At 47.2% G+C, this 19,807-nt stretch overlaps 1 protein-coding gene across 1 annotated transcript in view; it reads right to left on the bottom strand.

Annotated features, from left to right (window-relative positions):
- The window catches only part of LOC145358968 (sodium channel protein type 1 subunit alpha-like), a 512,173-nt gene that overhangs the window by 8,470 nt on the left and 483,896 nt on the right, over positions 1–19,807 (bottom strand). The window contains exons 28-32 of the mRNA XM_080213322.1: positions 16,886–17,161; positions 7,779–7,832; positions 5,338–5,475; positions 4,551–4,655; positions 1,867–2,137 (exon numbers count right to left, since the gene is read on the bottom strand). Coding sequence (XP_080069448.1) covers positions 1,867–2,137; positions 4,551–4,655; positions 5,338–5,475; positions 7,779–7,832; positions 16,886–17,161 — 844 coding nt within the window. The remainder of the gene's footprint in view (positions 1–1,866; positions 2,138–4,550; positions 4,656–5,337; positions 5,476–7,778; positions 7,833–16,885; positions 17,162–19,807) is intronic.

The raw sequence follows: 19,807 nt of genomic DNA, 5'->3' as shown, positions 1-19,807 counted from the left end.
GGAGCCATTCGGCCCATCAAGCCTGCACCGACCACAATCCCACCCTGTAACAGCACATATTTACCCTGCTAATCTCCCTGTCACTAAGGGTCAATTTAGCATGGCCAATCAACCTAACTTGCTCATCTTTGGAGTGTGGGAGAATTCATTGCCACAGAAGGCTGTGGAGGCCAAGTCATTGAGGGTATTTAAGACAGAGATAGATAGGTTCACGATTGGTAAGGGGATCAAAGGTTATGGCGAAAAGGCGGGAGAATGGAGTTAAGAAACTTATCAACCTGGAACTGGCTGCCAGGGAAGGTAGTGGAGGCAAATACGATAGTGATTTTTAAGGGGTGTCTGGACAAATACATGAATAGGATGGGAATAGAGGGATATGGTCCCCGGAAGCACAGGGGGTTTTAGTTCAGTCAGGCAACATGGTCGGTGCAAGCTCGAAGGGCTGAAGGGCCTGTTCCTGTGCTGTAATTTTCTTTGTTCTTTGTTCTCTTTAGCCATGATTGAATGGCGGAGAAGATTTGATGGGCCGAATGGCCTAATTCTGCTCCTTTTTTTAAGATGTTAGGAGAAGACGTTTCCTCTCCTAGGAGAATCTAGAACTATTTGGAGCACCTGAGGGAAACCCCATGCAGACACGGGGAGAATGTGCAGACTCCGCACAGACATTGACCCAAGCCAGGAATCGAACCCTGCTGCTATTACGTCAGGAAGATAACCATAGCCAGGGCATTGTTGGACACTAACATGACAGATGTTATCCGTATGGAATTCCAGTCGGTATTTGATTAGGTTCTGAATCTGAGGTTTTTAGCAAAACTGGGAGTGTATGGGCGTGGGGGTAACTGAGTTATGAAGTAGGCGCTGGATAAGGGGTGGACCTTTTTATTTGTTTCAGCCTCGTTAACCTGTGTTCACAACAGACTGAACACTGGGATGAATCCTGGTGAAGCGGCTGGTTTGTGGCTCTGTTGTGACAATGTTGTTGCTTCTGTTTGACCTTCTGACTGTGCGCGTGCGCTAACACTCAGTACAACGAGAGTAGGAATGGTGAAGGAGTGCACCGGAATGAGGTGTAGCCATTGCCAGTTGTTCAGCTGAGAAAAGGGGAGCGAATTTACATGGAAACATAGAAACTAGAAGCAGGAGTAGGCCATTTGGCCCTTCGAGCCTGCTCCACCATTCATTCTGATCATCAAATTCAATATCCTGAACTCCCACCCTCCCATATCCCTCGATCCCCAAAGCCCCAAGAGCTAGATCTAATTTCTTCTTGAAATCAGACATTTTGGCCTCAACTCCATTCTGTGGGAGTGAATTCCACACATTCACCACCCTCTGGGTGAAGAAATTTCTCCTCACCTCAGTTCTAATTGATTTACACCTTACCCTCAAACTACGACAGTGAGTAAATTTGAGGAGTTAAGACAGATTTTTAATTGGTAATGGGTTGAAGGGTTATGGGGAGAAGGCAGGAAAATGGGGATGAGCCATGATCGGATGGTAGAGTGGACTCGATGGGCCGAATGGACTAATTCTGCTCTTATAGCTTATAAACCTATGAACATATGAACCCCTAGTTCTGGATTCTCCCACCATTGGGAACATCCTTTCTGAATCTACCCTGTTAGAATTTTATTTATTTGTTTAAAGGAATAATAAAGAGGAATGGCTAATTGTAAATAATTAGTTTAAAATGTTTGGCAATGTCGCAGCTACGTGCCCTTCCAATTCATTTCATCATGGCCCATTGAAAAGCCCATGATGAGAATGCTGGGAAATGTTCCTGCTCGAGATACAGGGAGAGAGTGACCACAGGTTCCTATCTCTCGCTCAGAGTGGGGAACCGGGAGCCCCGATCACACTTACCAATAATAGACAGGATCACCACCACAAAATCAAAGATGTTCCAACCAATCGTGAAGAAGTACTGGCGCAGGGCGATGATCTTGAGAGTGGATTCAGCTGTGAAGAGTACGATGAAGACCATGTTGATAATTAAGAGTATCCTTTTCGTTTTAGCGTCCATGTCATCGGTCTCCACCATCATCGTCACCATGTTGAGGCAAATCAGGATCATGATGAAAATGTCAAAGGCTTGCTTTGTAACCAGGTCAAAGATTAGTCCTTGAAATTTATTCTGGAAAGAGGAGGGGAAAGAAACAAGAGATGAAGCCTGGTCTCAAATTCTGTTTTCATGGAATCCCTTCAAGTGCAGAAGAAGGGCCATTCGGCCCATCAAGTCTGCTGCAACTCTCCGACAGAGCATCTCACTCAGGCCTATAACCCTACGTCTTTAGCATGGCCAATCCCCCTAACCTGCACATCTTGGTACACTAAGGGACAATTTAGCATGGCCAAATCCCCTAACCTGCACATCTTGGTACACTAAGGGACAATTTAGCATGGCCAATTCCCCTAACCCGCACATCTTGGTACACTAAGGGGCAATTTAGCATGCCCAATCTCCCTAACCTGCACATCTTGGTACACTAAGGGGCAATTTAGCATGGCCAAATCCCCTAACCTGCACATTTTGGTACACTGAGGGGCAATTTAGCATTGCCAATTCCCCTAACCTGCACATCTTGGTACACTAAGGGGCAATTTAGCGTGCCCAATCCACCTAACCTGCACATTTTGGTACACTGAGGGGCAATTTAGCATAGCCAGCCCCCTAAACTTTGACAAAGGGTCATCTGGACTCAAAATATCAGCTCTTTTCTCTCCTTACAGATGCTGCCAGACCTGCTGAGATTTTCCAGCATTTTCTCTTTTGGCAACTAACCTGCGCACCTTTGGAGTGTAGGAGGAAACTGGAGCACCCGGAGGAAACCCCACACAGACATGGGAAGAACATGCAAACTCCACACAGACAGGCACCCAAGACCCGAATTGAACCCTGGTCCCTGACGCTGTGAGGCAGCAGTGCTAACCACTGTGCCACGGTTCAGCACGTTTTGACAAAGAGGAAGGTGTATTGCAAAAACGTTTCCTCCAGTATTTCTTCCCATCCCCTCCCCTCCTGGACATAAGCCTCAGTCGGTGTATGGTGACCAGTTGTGGGCAGCACACTTTAGAAAGGGTGTGAAGGCCCTGGAGATAACACAGACGTAGTTTGCAAGGGTGAAACCAGTGTGATGAACGAGTTCAAAAAGGGACGGCACGATGGTTTGTACTGATGCCTCCCCTCACAGCGCCAGGGATCCGGTTTCAGTTCTGGCTTGGGTCACTGTGCAGAGTTTGCACATTCTCCCCGTGTCTGTGCGGGTTTCCTCTGGATGCTCTGGCTCCCTCCCACAGTCCAAAGATGTGTGGGTTAGGTTGATTGGCCATGCTAAATTGACCTTAGTGTCAGAGGGAGGAGCAGGGTAAATATTTGAGAATTATTATGGGAATAAGGCTTGGGTGAGATTGTGGTCAGTGCTGACTCAGTGGGCCGAATGGCCTCCTTCTGCGCTGTGTGAATTCTCTGACTCTATGAAAAGTGGAGTGACTCCCCCTCTCCATCTCAATATTATCGGTTATTTGATCTCAACTCCTGCAACAGGACATCACTTCAGGGTGGGAGAGGAATTTGGAGAGGGACAGGAAGGATCAGTTATTATGCTCCACAGGAATACCAAAAGGGGAGGTAGTGGCGTAACGGTATTGTCACTGGACTAGTAATCCAAAGTCCCAGGATACTGCTCCAGGAACCCGGGATCGAAACCCAGCACGTTTGAATGTGAAATTTGAATTCAGTAATAATCTGGAATCTACTGATGACCATGAAACCATTGTCGATTGTAGTAAAAACCCATCTGGTTCCTAATGTCTTCTAGGGAAGGAAATCTGCCATCCTTACCCGGTCTGGCCCACATTTAATTCCAGACCCGCAGCAATGTGGTTGATTGTTAAATGGGCCAAAAGTGCTGGGCCAGCCAGTTTCACCCCCATCCCACAAGTGAATTTGGATGGGGATAAGAAATAGTAAGAGACAGTCACTGTTGAGAGCAGTTGATACACCCCCCCACCCCATTAACATTTGCTACACTATACAACAGAGTAAAAAGAAAAAATGGGGAGAGATACTGAAATGATTGAGGATGATTTTACTGCTTGATGGATTGTTGGGAATTATTATGGGAATAGGTGGATTGGCCATGCTAAATTGTCCCTTAGTCTAAGGGGAACTAGCTAGGGTAAATACTTTGTTGGCTCAATCACCTACTATTACCTTGGTTAGTTTATGGAGATACCGCCACAAAGTTTATTTGTTAGTGTCACAACTAGACTTACTGTGGAAATCCCCCAGTCGCCACACTCCGGCGCCTGTTCGGGTACACTGAGGGAGAATTTAGCATGGTCAATGCACCCAACCATCACGTCTTTTGGACTGTGGGAGGAAACCGGAGCACCCGGGAGAAACCCACACAGACCAGGGGAGACTCCACACAGACAATGACCCAAGCTGGGAATCGAACCCAGGTCTCTGGCACTATGAGGCAGAAGCGCTAACCACTGTGCCACCGTGCCGCCCTATTATGGCACCTTTACTCCTGTGTTCTTACCAAAGGCCTCGGGATAGGTTTCTGAGGCTTCTTCGAACCCAGTTTCTTCATAGCATTGTAGTATTTCTTCTGTTCCTCCGTCATGAAGATATCCTGACCTCCGAGGTATAAGAGAAATGGCACCGTTATTTTTTTAAACAAAGTAGTGCCAAAATACGACCACAAGTTTTCAATTTCACCGTCTGCGGCACAAACTCAAATATTACATCCCGATTAACAATAAAACTGTTCAAAATTTACATTGCACCCCAACATTACTAGTTACACAGATATACTATATGACAGTTACTCAACATTGTTCGTGATAAATGGAAGAGAATTTAAGTTCTAAGAATTGCAACAGAACAGTTACTTAGTCAGATGATGAGCGAAAACGAAATAAAATTTAAAGTTTATTTATTATTGTCACAAGTAGACTTACATTAACACTGCAGTGAAGTTACTGTGAAAATCCCCTAGTCGCCACACTCGGGTACACTGAGGGAGGATTCAGCATGCCCAGTGCACATAACCAGCACATCTTTCGTACCAGAGCACCCGGAGGAAACCCAGGCAGACACGGGGAGAACATGCAGACTCCTCACAGAGACCCAAGCTGGGAATCGAACCCGGGTCCCTAGCACTGTGAGGCAGCAGTGCTAACTGCAATGTCAGCGTGCCGCCCTATTGACGCACATCATTCTGCACCTGGGTGTGAAGAGGTTTAAGCAGGAGGATAGTTTTTGCCAAGCTCGAGACATCCCGCCACCCAAACATTAATGAGCTTTGGAAGTGGTTTGATACTTATCTTTCTCTTCTGTTGGTTGAAGTTATCGATGATGACACCAATGAAGAGATTCAGGGTGAAGAAGGAGCCGAATATGATGAAGATAACGAAATACACATACATGTAGGTATTGATCTCATAATCAGGCTGATCCCCAATCTGGAAAGCAAAAAAAAAATCATAAACGTGTTCCAATGAAGCTAAACACAAGCTCGAGGAACGGAGCCACATCTCTTTATTTAAATTCCACACTTTACAGCCTCCGCGATGCAACACTGAATTATACTTCAGATCAGAAACACCGCTCCCATTTTCCCAGAAAGGAACTGCTCTTTCTATTTATGTCTCCTCTAACTCCATGTCGTGACACTTTCCCTGTTCCATTTCCACTTCCCCCCACCCGGCCTTGCACCGTCATCCGCTACGACTCTCACAGATGCGCCGTAGAAAGCATTCTTTCTGGATGTATCACAGCTCCTGCTCTGCCCAAGACCGCAAGGAACTACAAAAGGATGTGAATGTAGCCCAATCCATCATGCAAACCAGCCTCCCACCCATTGACCCTGTCTACACTTCCTGCTGCCTCAGCAAAGCAGCCAGCATCATTAAGGATGCATGGACCCAGGACATTCTCTCTTCCACCTTCTTCCATCAAGAAAAAGATACAAAAGTCTGAGACAACATAGCAACCAACTCAAGAACAGCTTCTTCCCTGCTGCCATTAGACTTTTGAATGAACCTACCTTGCATTAAGTTGATCTTTCTCTATACCCTCACTATAATTGTATCACTACATTCTGCACTCCTTTCATTCTCTATGAACGGTATGTTTTGTCTGTATAGCGTGCAAGAAACAATACTTTTTACTGTATACTAATACATGTGACAATAATAAATCAAATCAAATCCCTTTTGCCACTGAATCCTCCTGCCTCCACCCTGTCACACAGCCCAATCCCGTTTTGCCCTTTTCTCCTGTGGAAGAAGTGATGTGGATTCCCGGTGTATCCAGTCAGGGGGATGTCAGCTTCCGAGCTTCAGCAAGGTGGCTGCTGCTGGGGCAGGCAAGAGGCCTCGAGGCCCAGACAGGCAAGCGCTAAAAAACTCAGAGGGCCAAGGGTCAAATGGGAAAATCCCCTTTTGGGGCCAGAGGAACTCCTTTCCCACCCATTGTCAAGGAGCTGGTAAAATACCGGCCTGTCTCTCTGTCTGTCTGCCTGCTCCACCAAAACCTTTCGTAACTTTAAAGAATTCCATGAATGAACCCAGTACACTTCCGTATAACTGATTGCAAGGTGATTGAGATGTTTCTCAGCAATACAATCAGCTCCTTATAGAAGCAACGAGCCTACAAGGGTGATGGTGTCTCGGGGATTTGTAATATTCTTTAAACGCTTGGCTGGATTGCTCTGAAAGCATAAAGTGAATGGCAACAAAATGGCCTGACGCCCCTGTATTAGCGCTTCCGGACTCATTGGGTGAGATTCTCTGGCCTCCTTTCAGCCTGTTTCTCAGTGGTGGGAAGTAACATAGAACATAGGGGTAGAATTAGGCCATTCAGCCCTCCCAGCCTGTACCACCATTCAAGATGATCATGGCTGATCATGCACTTTCAGTATCCCACTCCTGCTTTCTCTCCGTACTCCTTGATCCCTTTAGCCACAAGGGCCACATCCAGTTCCCTCTTGAACATCACTAACAAACCGGTCCCGACAACTTTCTGTGGTAGAGAATTCCACAGGTTCACATAGAGTGAAGAAGTTATTCCTCATCTCAGTCCTGAATGGTTTGCCCCTTATTCTTAGACTGTGACCCCCTAGTTCTGCACTTCCCCAACATTGGGAACATTCTTCCCACATTTAGCCTGTCCAGTCCCATCAGGATTTAATATGTTTCCAATGAGGTCCCCTCTCCTTCTCCTAAATTCCAGTGAGTACAAGCCCAGTCGATCCAGTCTCTCTTCATACGGTGAACTGGTGGTGGGATCTTCTGATCCTGCCACTGTAAATGAGAATTCCCATTGGAGCCATTCCACCAGGAAGCCCATGTCTGGGGGTCTGGACTGGAAAAACCCGCCGGCATGAAGGGCCAGGGAATTCCAGCCATTGTGAGAGAGTCAAGGCCATATGCTGATAAATGGGGGTTAAGGTAGGCATTGCTTGCATGTCAATACAGTCTCGATGGGCCAAAGGGCCTCTTCTATACTGTATGATTTTACGTCCCTACATTGGCGACAGAACGACACAGGATCTCATGAAGGCCAATATTGTCACCGCAGTACTGAGAGAGTGAAACCTTGGTTACCTGCTCAAGTAACTAAACTTTCCAATGCACCCACCCAGTTAAGACTTTGTATGGGGCTGGGAAGGGTAGATAAGGACAACTCTCCCCCCTCCATTCTTAAACCACACCTACAGAATCTGAAACTGGAATCTAATAACGAGAAGATATTATTTTCTTACATTCCGTGAATCCACAGCAGCATACATTATGTTCATCCAACCTTTGAATGTCGCCTGGAAAAGAAACAGAAAAAAACATTTGAAGTGTCCACTTCCTGCTGCAGATTGACATGAACTGTTTCATTATTTGAGGATGTGTTTTAGTTTATTTATCAGTGCCACAAGTAGGCTTGCATTAACAATGCAATGAAGTTACTGTGAAAATACCCTAGTCGCCGCTAGGAAGTTCACTGAGGGAGAACTTAGCATGGCCAATGCACCTAGCCAACATGTCTTTCAGCACCCGGAGAAAACCCATGCAGACACGGGGAGAATGTGCAGTCTTTGCATAATAGTGATCCAAGCCTGGAATCGAACCCGGGTTCCTGGCACTGTGAGGAAGCAGTGCTAACCACTGTGTCATAGTGCTGCTGAACATTGTGCATCATTAATTAACATCTCCTCTTCTGACTTCCTGCTGGAGGGAAGGTCATTGAAGAAGCAGCTGATGACGTTTGGGCCTAGGACATGACCCTGGGGAACTCCTACAGTGATGCCCTGGGACTGAGGTGACTCACTTCCAACAACCATAATCTTCCCTTGTGCCAGGCATGATGCCAACCAGTGGAGCACTTTTCTCCTCAATTCCCATTGAATCCAGTTTTCCTGGGGCACCTTGATGCCACACTTGGTCAAATGCCTTGATGTCAAGGGCAGTCACTCTCACCTCACCTCTGGAGTCCTGCTCTTTTGTCTATTTCTGAATGAAGATTTGGAGCGGAATAGCCCTGACAGAACCCACATTGAGCACTGATGAGTAGACAATATAAATAGCACTTAACTGAACAGCCAATGACACCTTACATTACTGATTGAGAGTAGAAGATTGTTGTGCTGGTGACCAGTCAGATTGCATTTATCTTGCCTTTTATGGGCAGGGCATACCTGGCCAATTTTCCACATTGGCAGAGAGATCATTCATCATAGAATCCAACAGTGCAGAAGAAGGCCATTCAGCCCATCAAGTCTGCACTGACCACAATCCCACCCATTATCCCAAGCCGGCCTAGTGGTTAGCACTGATGCATCACTGCGCCAGGGACCCGGGTTTGATTCCCGTCTTGCGTCACTGCCTGTGCAGAGCCTGCACGTTCTCCCCGTGCCTGCGTGGGTTTCCTGCGGGTGCCCTGGTTTCTTCCCACAGTCTGAAAGATGTGCTGGCTAGGTGCGTTGGCCATGCGAGATTCCCCCTCAATGTACCTGAACAGGCGCCGGATTGTGGCAACTAGGGGATTTTCACAGTAGCTTCATTGCAGTGTTCATGTAAGCTTTACTTGTGACACTAAGAAATAAACTTTTACACTCGTACATCTCAACCAAGAGAACTCTGATTAGCTCCAATTTCCTGATTCGAAACCACAAAAACCACTGAACATGATTGACAATTGAAAAGCCTTTTAGTGATTCAGTTTATCTCTCAAAGCAGAATTAAAGGTGCACTGGTATAAGGAGGTTAGAGCGGAAATTACTATTCAGAGGTCACCTGAGGGCCGGCTTTACTTTCTAAGGCTTAGAATGAAAGCTCGTTTGCTCTCGTCTCATCAGTCAATGGGCTAACATTATAATTGCCCCTTAAAGTACTGGGGTGAGGTGGGGAGAAGGAGGAAAAGAATAATCCTTCTAATTGGCAGTGGCCCTCAATCAGGAGGCATTTCACCGGCGCTCATGAGATTGGACACATTTAGTTGTTGGGAGATTTCAGTGTTGCTAAGACAGACAGATGCTGGACTCCTGATCCCCTCATCTGTTTCCTTGCGTGTCTCATTATTGTTCCTTTTGCTCTGAAGCTATCATCCCTTTCCCCTTTTAATCTCTCCTGCTTTCCACCCCATCACATGCTTGCTTATGAACTGATGCACCAGGAGTTCCAATAAGCTCGCTGACCTGACCTGCTCCCCCTTCTCTTTATTCCAGACGGTCTGATCTGCTGGTTTTAGCTCAATCCTGATTTTAAGGCCGTACATTTTGTCATTACTTCAGAGTGCTTGGATTTTACGATAGAAGTAGAATCCCTACAGTGCAGAAGGAGGCCATTCAGCCCATCGAGCATGTTCTGACAACAATCCCACCCGGGTTCTATCCTTGTAACCCCACATAATCCCATCTGACACTAAGGGGCAATCCCAACCAGATCTGTTCCCAGTAACCCCAAGTATTTATCCCACTAATCCCTCTAACCTACACATCCAGGGGCACCAAGGGGCAATTTAGCCTGGCCGATCCACCTAACCCACACATCCTTGGAGCGTGGGAGGAGATCGGAGCACCCGGAGGATACCCACGCAGACACGGGGAGAACTTGGAAATGCCGCATGGACAGCCATCCAAGGGTGGAATTGAACCTGGGTCCCTGGCGCTATGAAGTAGCAGTGCTCTGAGGTAGCTGTGTTTTAAGGAAGACCTGTGCTCTGTCAGCACTCTCTAGAAAGGAATCGCTTCAAACAATGCATAATGTTGGTGCCACAAATGCATGGTTACAGCACACAGGGAGTCTATTCTGCCCTGTAAGACCAGAAGATATAGAAGCAGAATTAGGCCATTCGGCCCATCGAGTCTGCTTTCAGTATTCAATCATGGCTGATACGATTCTCATCCCCAGTCTCCTGCCTTCTCCCTGTAACCCTTGATCTCCTTATTGATCAAGAACCTGCCTTTCTCTGTCTTAAAGACACTCAATGACCTGGCCTCCACAGCCCGCTGTGAGAAAGAGTTCCACAGATTCACCGCCCTCTGGCTGAAGAAATACCTCCTCATCTTGGTTTTAAAGGAGTGTCCCTTCACTCTGAGGTTGTGCCCTCGAGTTCTAGTCTCCCCCATTGATGGAGACATCCTCTCCACATGGCACTCTATCCAGGCCATGTCTATACATCCATGTTGTCCCTCCAATTCAGCAACTCAGCTCCCTATCCCATCATTTCTCTGCAAATCTTGTCTCTTTAGCCAACTGTTCCTCGTCCCCTTTCGAAAGCTAGATTTGAACCTATCCTCATCACCCTCTCAGGCAGGTCATCCAACATTCTGACCACTCGCTGCATAAAACTAAATCTTCTTCACCTCGCCTCTGGTTGTTACAATGTCCTCCAGTTCGCCTCTGCTAATTTCTCCCCATCAACTCTACCCTGATGCCTCATGATTTCAGAAGCATCTTTCCATTCTCACAGCCTTCCCTTCCCCAGGGACCTTTGCCAAGTTACCTGGTCACTGAAGATGTACGAGGCAGGTTTTTTTTACATGGAGGGTGGTGGGTGACCGGAACTCGCTGTCGGGGAGGTAATGGAAGCAGATACAATAGTGACTTTGAAGGGGTGTCTTGACAAATACATGGATAGGATGGGAATAGAGGGGTACGGTCCCTGGAAGGGTAGAGGGTTTTACTCAGTCAGGCAGCAAGGTCAGTGCAGGCTTAGAGGGCCGAAGGGCCTGTTCCTGTGCTGTAATTTTCTTTGTTGTTTGTTCTTTGTTCTTTGAAGATCCCCCATCCCTGGACACAAGCCAACAGACCTCTGTGGCAGCACAGGAGCACTGTAAGTGAATCAGGTGGCCAATGTTTTTGAAGTGCATTGTATCCTTTACAAAAGACCAGAATATGGATCATAATTGTATCACTGTGGAGTTTAGCCCCAACTCCCACACAACAGAAATTTTGAGCATAAGCAAATAAGTCGCCTAATTCTGAGGGAGAAACTCAATATTCTTTACATTACAGAGAATTCATGCTAAAATCTCTTCAAATCTGTCAATGATTTCTGGCCTTCTCACACACGTGTGTGTGTGTGTGTGTGTGTGTGTGTGTGTGTGTGTGTGTGTGTGTGTGTGTGTGTGTGTGTGTGTGTGTGTGTGTGTGTGTGTGTGTGTGTGTCTGTGTGTGTGTGTGTGTGTGTGCAAGTGAACACAAGGTTAATGGGTGAACAGCAGTCTGCGCAAGCTGGGATGTGAATAGCAGACTTTAGGGTGAACTCAACTCGATTGAGGGTAAAACCGAAATGTTCTAAAATAATTAAAAATAATGTATCTGTGTGTGTGTGTGTGTGTGTATATGAGTGTGTGCGCATGTGTGTGTGTGTACGTGTGTGTGTGCGTGTCTGTGCGCGAGTGTGCATGTGTGTATATGTGTGAGTGAGTGTGTGTGTATGTGTGTGCCTGTGTGCGTGTGTATGTGTATGTATGCGTGTGTGTGCGCGCGTGTGTGTGTATATGCGTGTGTGTGCGCGCGTGAGTGTGCATGTGTGTATCTGTGTGTGTATGCATGTGTGTGTGTGTGTGTGTGTGTGTGTGTGTGCGTGTGTGTGGTCCCAGCAGAGGAGTGTTTATAAAGAAATTACTTTCCTCCAGTGATTCAGTGAATGTTTCCCCGGACTGGCTCTCATTCTGAAACCTCACAAGAAGGAAGCATCTATCCTGTATTCAGCTCAGGCACATTGGCGCAGTGGTTAACTCTGCTGCCTCACAGTGCCAGGGATCCAGGTTCGAATCCCCGTTTGGGTCACTGTTTGTGCGGACTCTACATGTCCTCCCCGTGTCTGCTTGGGTTTCCTCCGGGTGCTCCAGTTTCCTCCCACAGTCTGAAAGACGTGCTGGTTGGGGTGCATTGGGCATGTTAAGCTCTCCCTCAGTGTACCCAAACAGGCGCTGGAGTGTGGTAACTACGGGATTTCCGCAACAGTTTCATTACAGTGTTAATTGACCATGGCTGACTGGCCACGCTAATTTGACCCTTAGTGTCAGGGGGCTGAGCAGGGTAAATATGTGGGGTTGTGGGGATAGGGCCTGGGTCGGTGCAGGCTTGATGGGCCAAATGGCCTCCTTCTGCACGGTGGGGATTGTATGATTAATGTAAGCCTACTTGCGACACTAATAAACAAACTTTAGCAGACTGACATGGTCGAGTGAACACGAGGTTAATGGGTGAACAGCACTCTGCGCAAGCTGGGATATGAATAGCAGAGTTTAGGATGAACTCGACTCGATCGAGGGTAAAACCGAAACGTTCTAAAATAATTAAAAATAATGTCCATTTCAATTTGTAAGGATTAGTGGTGGAGTGGGCGCTTGGCTGTGTTGCATCCAAACAAAGGTCCCTGCATTAGAACAACAAAAGGAAATCCTATCAGAGCGCAGCATTTCTGTTTGTTCATGGCTCAATGGTGTTAATTTTAGCCTGCCTGTTACACCTGGGTGGTTGAACATTTCAAATGCAAATTAAGTGCTGCTGATTCTGTGCATTGCTGATTGGAACGGGGTGGGGGGGGTGGTGTGGGGGTGGGGGGGGAAGGGTGCTGGTGTGGAGCTGAAAGGGCAGTTACTCAGAGACACACGAAACTAACGAATCAAGGCAGCAGCGGCTCGGTGAGGCGAGGAGGGAGGTACCAGTGAATGCCCCACTGCTGGCTGATCGTGTGAAAAATAATCGACACCCACCAGCTAATTTGATCCCAGATACCGGAGGCACGCATGGGCAACAAACAAAGAACAGCGCAGTACAGGGATAGGCCCTTCGGCCCTCCCAGCCTGCACCGATCACGCTATCCTATCCAGACCAACCGCCTGTATCTCTCTATTCCCTGTCTGTTCACGTGTCTATCCGGATAAGTCGGAAATGTCGCTAATGTATCTGCCTCAACCACTTCATTTGGCAGTGCGTTCCAGGCCCCCACCATCCTCTGTGGAAAAAATTTCCCCCTCCACACCTTCACTGAACCTTTCCCCCCTTTTATTTTGAACCTGTGCCCTCTTGTAATTGTCATTCCTGCCCTGGTAAAAAGCTTCCAACTCTCCACCCCATCCATACTCGTAATCTTATAAACTTCTATCGGGTTGCCCCTCAGCCTCCTTCCTTCCAGGGGGAACAATCCCAATTTATTCCACCTCTCCTCGGAGCTAATACACTGATTCCAGTTCTGCCTTCATTGTGGTTTGGTTAGTGCTGTGCATGTAAATGTGATACAGGGCCATTCAGCCCACTTATGCCTCTGCTGTCACTTTGAAAATGTATTACACCACATCCGTATTCTAAACCTAAATGCAACGAGAAAAATCTCGACCTTGTGGCTCAGGTCAAGGGTGAGATTCTCTGGCCTCCCAGCCGTGTGTTTCCCTCCGGCGGGAGATGGTGTGTTGTTCGCGAGCAGCGGGATTCTCTGGTGGGAATTCCCATTGATGTCAGCCCACGCTGGTGGGGAACCCGTGGGTGGGAGTGTGCTGCCGGCAGGACCACCAGTGTGAACGGCTAGAGAATTCCGGACCAAGTGTCAGACCAAGTCCAATATCAGGTGCAATGTCTTTTCCTATCTGCTTGAGATCTTAGAACATAGAACATTACAGCACAGTACAGGCCCTTCGGCCCTCGATGTTGTGCCGAGCTATGTCCGAACCCAAGATCGAGCTATCCCACTCCCTATCATTCTGGTGTGCTCCATGTGCCTATCCAATAACTGCTTGAAAGTTCCTAAAGTGTCCGACTCCACTATCACAGCAGCCAGTCCATTCCACACCCCAACCACTCTCTGAGTAGAGAATCTACCTCGGACATCCCTCCTAAATCTCCCACCATGAACCTTATAGTTATGCCCCCGAGTAACAGCTACATCCACTTGTATCTCTCTTGTGGGGATCACAAATTGTGAAGTTAGTAAAGTAAAAGTAAAATTTATTTATTCATCACAAGTAGGCTGACATTAACACTGCAGTGAAGTTATTGTGAAAATCCCCTAGTCGCCACACTCCGGCATCTGTTCAGGTACACTGAGGGAGAATTTAGCACAGCCAATGCACTTAACCCCGACATCTTTTGGGCTGGGGGAGGAAACCAGAGCACCCAGAGGAAACCCATGCAGACATGGTGAGAACATGCAGACATCACACAGACAGTGACCTGAGCCAGGAATCGAACCCGGGTCCCTGGTGCTGAGAGGCAGCAGTGCTAACTACTGTGCCACTGCGCTGCCTGTGAATTGGATTGAATTTGAACTTGGATTGGAGAAAGCATGGAGATGGCTTAAGGGCTTACCCTGTCCACTCTCCACACTGGGCTTTGTAACATTGAGGAAGGAGTAAAATTAAAATTAAAGTTAAAATGTCATGTGGCTATGTCTTGTTTGCACTCTCTGGGCAAATACTTGTGCACCTTAGCTGCTGCTCTGAAGGCTGCAGGTGACAGCAAGCGAATGGAAAGCTTCTTAAGGCAAATTGAAACAATGCCTGTCCATTTTGTCGTGCGGTGTAACATATTCGGGTCAATCTGTCGACAGGTTTGTGCATTTTATCATCATCGAGAAAGGCATGCAAGTCATCCCATGGGGTAGTTATCATCTGACAGGGGCCAGACCCCATCCCATCCGTTCCCACTGTGAGGACGTGGTCAAGGCTTCCTGTCTGGAATGTCTCTGTTGTATCCAGAGGCTTCTGCAGAGTTATCCTGCACATTTGAGCAAACGCAGAGGTAAATACCAAACATATTGATACCCTTTAGCCGCCCGTAGATACGGCAAAGTGATGCCCACACTCAGCAGCAAGCTGGCATTGGCAGTTTTAAGTTTATTTATTAGCGTCACAAGTAAGTTGACATTAACACTGCAATGAAGATTCTTAGGGACAGGATGTACTCACAGCTGGAAGAGGACAGTCTTATTAGCGAAAGGCAGCATGGTTTTGTGAAGAGGAGGTTGCGTCTTGCAAACTTGATTGAGTTCTTTGAAGAAGTGACGAGAAAACCCAACCAGGGCAGGGCAGTGGATGTTATATACATGGACTTCAGTCAAGCTTTCGATAAGGCTGATACAGGAGGTGAACTCATATGGGACCCAGGTTGAGCTGGTAAGATGGCTTGGGCATAGAAAACAGACAGTAGCAATGGAAGGATACTTTTCTAACAGGAGGTCTGTGACACAGAGTGTTCCACAAGGATCAGTGCCGGGGCCTCTGTTGTTTCTTTAGGGGAAAACGTAGGTGCTAATCCCTCTGACACTAAAGGGCAATTTAGCACGGCCAATCAACCTAACCCACACATCTTTCAACTGCGGGAAGAAACTGGAGCACCTGGAGGAAACCCGCTCAGACCCGGGGAGAACATGCAGACTCCACACAGACAGTGGCCCATGCTGGGAATTGAACACGGGTCCCTGGCGCTGTGAGGAAGCAGTGCTAACCGCCGTGACACCGTGCTGGCCAATATTGTTGAACAAACTCAAACCCTTGTGATCTGATGCCAAAGAATGAGGAACATGGAATAATGTTTCAAGTTTGTGGGCGTACAGAAGGAGGCTATTTGGCCCAACATGTCATTACTGGCTCCCTATAGAGCAATCCAAGCTTGAGGATATGCACTTCTGGATAAATTCATGAGGGAAATCAATCAACAAAGAAAGGAAAGAAAGAAAGAAAATTACAGAACAGGAACAGGTCCTGTGGCCCTCCAAGCCTGCACCAACCATGCTGCCAGACTGAACTAAAACCGCTACCCTTCCGGGGATAATATCCCTCTATTCCCATCCTGTTCATGTATTTATCAAGACCCCCTTAAAAATCACTATCGTATTTGCCTCCACTACCTTCCCCAGCAGCGAGTTCCAGGCATCCACCACCCTCTGTGTAAAAAACCTCCTTCGTACATCTCCTTTAAACCTTACCCCGCGTACCTTAAACCTATGTGCCTCGTAATTGACCCTTCAACCCTGGGAAAAACTTCTCATGATATCCCAGACTGTGAGCTACTGGAAGACAAATTTCCAACCACCATTTTATTGAGTACTATGAAAAATTGTTGCTAGGCTAATATGTCAAATTGTAATCAAATGCTTTTTGATGTAATGTTCTTATACATTCTTTCCTTCTGGTGTCCAGGGCTAGCGGGCCAGAGCGGTTGGGAGGGGCTGACAGAGTGGGAGAAACCAGATAGTTCTTTTAAAGAGCCGAATGGGAAAAAGAGACAAAATCGCCTCCTTCTGTGTTTTATGATTTTATGGACAGCGCCTATACCAAGTAAACCCTGGGGGAGAGGTGGAATGGGGAAGTTGGGGACAAACGGGCGAAGAGTACCATAACGTCATCAAGACTTTTTTCTCAGCACTTACCACCTGCAACAGGGCAAGGTAGCCCATACCGACATTATCGAAGTTAACCTTTTCGTTGTGCCACCGGAAGTCAGTATTATTGAGTAATTCGCAGTCGCTCTTGTTGTTGACTATGCTGACAGGTAAGGACTCTCCGCTGGTCATATTCTTACACTTGTAGAATTTGCCTGCGAAGAGGTTGACCCCCATGATGCTAAAAATGAGCCAGAAGATGAGACAGACGAATAAAACATTCATGATGGATGGGATGGCACCAACGAGTGCGTTGACCACCACCTAAACCAGATCAATTGGGAAAAAAGATTAGAAGTCTGGAGACTAACAGCGTGCAGAGTGTACGGCACTGCATCCAATTACTAAGTCCCCCTTTGTCATCTGGCAGTGGGTCAAACCCTTTTAGAGTTTTCTCAGCTTCTCCTCTCTCCTCCAAAGAAATGAGAGAGGAAGAGGGAATTGTTGAGAGACAGGGCTTGCAGGGTAGGGAGACCCCAGGATCCTGTTTCATCCCATTGGCATTTATCCCGAGTGTAGCCTGGTGTCCGATCACACTGGTTCTCAAACCAGCAGTCGGACGTGCCGCCACTGTCTCAAAGGCAGTGTTAGTCCAAGACTCAGGAATTGGGCTCCATAAAGTATCACAGTTCCTGTTGTCCCACAGGCCGGCGGAACCAGTGCAGGACGATTCCATGTCTAATCTCTGACTGGGGCATTTCACGGACTGGTCCTCAAGCCCAGAATAACTGGAACTGAGCGCCTCTGATCCAGAGGACAAGCATTAGGCTTCCGCAAGAGGTTTTATCCATTGGATATCCCAAATGCTCCCAAAGTAAACTCCTATGGACCGAGCAGCGACATTGCTTCTGTACATTTCGGAAGCAGCCACCCAATTTTGTTGATTGCGTTTTTTTTAGTTCCCCAAATGTCCTATCTGCCAGCACAGAGGGGTACAATGTAATAAGAGAGCGGGCGACGGTGGACAGTAGCGTTATAGACCATAACGGTTCAGCTCAGGCAACCGAACCCATACAACTACGCGAGGGTGGATTTTTACATGCTCATTAACTGTTAGACAACGTGCAGTGAGGACGTTCCACAGCAGGCACATGCATTCACATATTGTTATTGCGTTTCCTCGATTCTTCACTGGAGAACAATCACTGGTTGAAAATCCAATTTAAAAGCTTTATGTCAAAAAAAAAAGACAAGGTTATCCAGGCATGGGGGGGAATGTCAGGGTGGTCAGCATCTGTTAACTGGGTATTTATTTTGGCATCTCAATCTCTGGCCGGCATTTTCCCGATTCCGGGGTGGGAGAGGATCGCAGAACGGAATTCTCCGTTGGCCTCGGGCGGGATTTTACGAGCCTCACCCAAACGAGGTCATTAAATCCTGACAATAACACGTCTCCTATCATTCAGTTGGGTGTTTTCAGATGTCCAACTTTCACTGGCAGTAACTGCAACGTGAAATATTAGAAACTGCATTTTCTATCATCCAGATCTTCCTTGTATTGAGGTAGCAAACAGTTTTAAGTTTATTCATTTGTCACAAATAGGCTTACGTTAACACTGCAATGAAGTTACTGTGAAAATCCCCCAGTTGCCACATTCTGGCACCTGTTTGGGTATAATGGGGGGGGAATTTAGCACGGCCAATTTGCCAAAACCAGCATGTCTTCTACACTGTAGGAAGAAACTGGAGCATCCGGCGGAAACCCATGCAGACTTGAGGAGGATGTACAAACTCCGCACAGACGGTGACCCAAACCGGGAATCAGGTCCCTGGCACCGTGAGGCAGCACCGCTAACCACTGTGCCACCGTGCCACCCTAGAATGGGATCTCAAAATTGCATAGCCCAGTTTCCAAGTGACCACCTCCTGAAACACTCCCACATGCGAGCCATTGCGTAAAAACACTACCATAAAAATCTACTATAAAAGTGAAGGCAATAACACACGACATACAGCACACACCCGTGTAAATGCTGACACTGGTACACGTACTGCACACCATCACACAGAAACTGCATGCCATCTTCTAACATCTACGGCTCATCGGGCTGAGACTGCACTGTGTGATCTTAGTAATGGAAGGAGGGGGCGGTTAACACGCTTATGTATGCGATTCCTCCGCCATCCAAATTAACCCATGCCTTTGTTACTAATATCAGACAGCGCAGTTCTAACCACCAGATGGCTTCTGTGCTGACCTGAGATGCCAGTCTATTGACTCCATCTCATCATCATTCCCAGATTGCCATCTCCTTCGCTCTGTTGTCCGTGCAGTCCGACTAGTTCACAACACACACACACACACACGTACAGAACTACGCAGTACCAGATGTGCAAACTGTCAGCTTTCAGCAACGGTGCGGCGTTATGTATCAATACACTATTGAGATGCACAGATTTGTATTCAGGTAATGACACCCAACCCATTTATAAGTCACATAGTATGAAGAAATGATGGCATTTGTAATAGTGTGTTATCATCTGCCTTCCACCAAGTCTGGCACAAGTATGTAACGTGAGGAAGCAGTTCTCCTTTGACTGTATTAAATTTCCGTGTAACCTGGCAGATCTCATTCATCCCTCCTCTCTCAACAGCTGACGAAATGCCCTTTCGGTTCCTTGCAATAAGTTACCCCTTCTCTTCATTCGCACAGAGCATGTACAACTTGCTTCAGAGTGTCACGGGAATGTGTTTTGCAATCTGCACGATTTGCTGCTATTGATCCCCCCCCCGGTGCCTGGGCCAGCCTCTGTTGTTTGTTATTTGCTACACTCCTGGCTACAGAAACCCTCTCTCCTCCACACAGCCAGTGGATGAAAATTTCAACAAAATCCCCACGGAGCCTGGACGAAATTTGCAGGGGACTACACCAACCAGTAAAATTAGGCCAGATGTGGTCGTCATTTTTG

The sequence above is a fragment of the Carcharhinus amblyrhynchos genome, chromosome 2, assembly GCF_965287045.1.
Source record: "Carcharhinus amblyrhynchos chromosome 2, sCarAmb.v2.hapA, whole genome shotgun sequence".
Classification (NCBI taxonomy): domain Eukaryota; kingdom Metazoa; phylum Chordata; class Chondrichthyes; order Carcharhiniformes; family Carcharhinidae; genus Carcharhinus; species Carcharhinus amblyrhynchos.
This window is presented reverse-complemented; position numbering and strand designations above follow the sequence as displayed.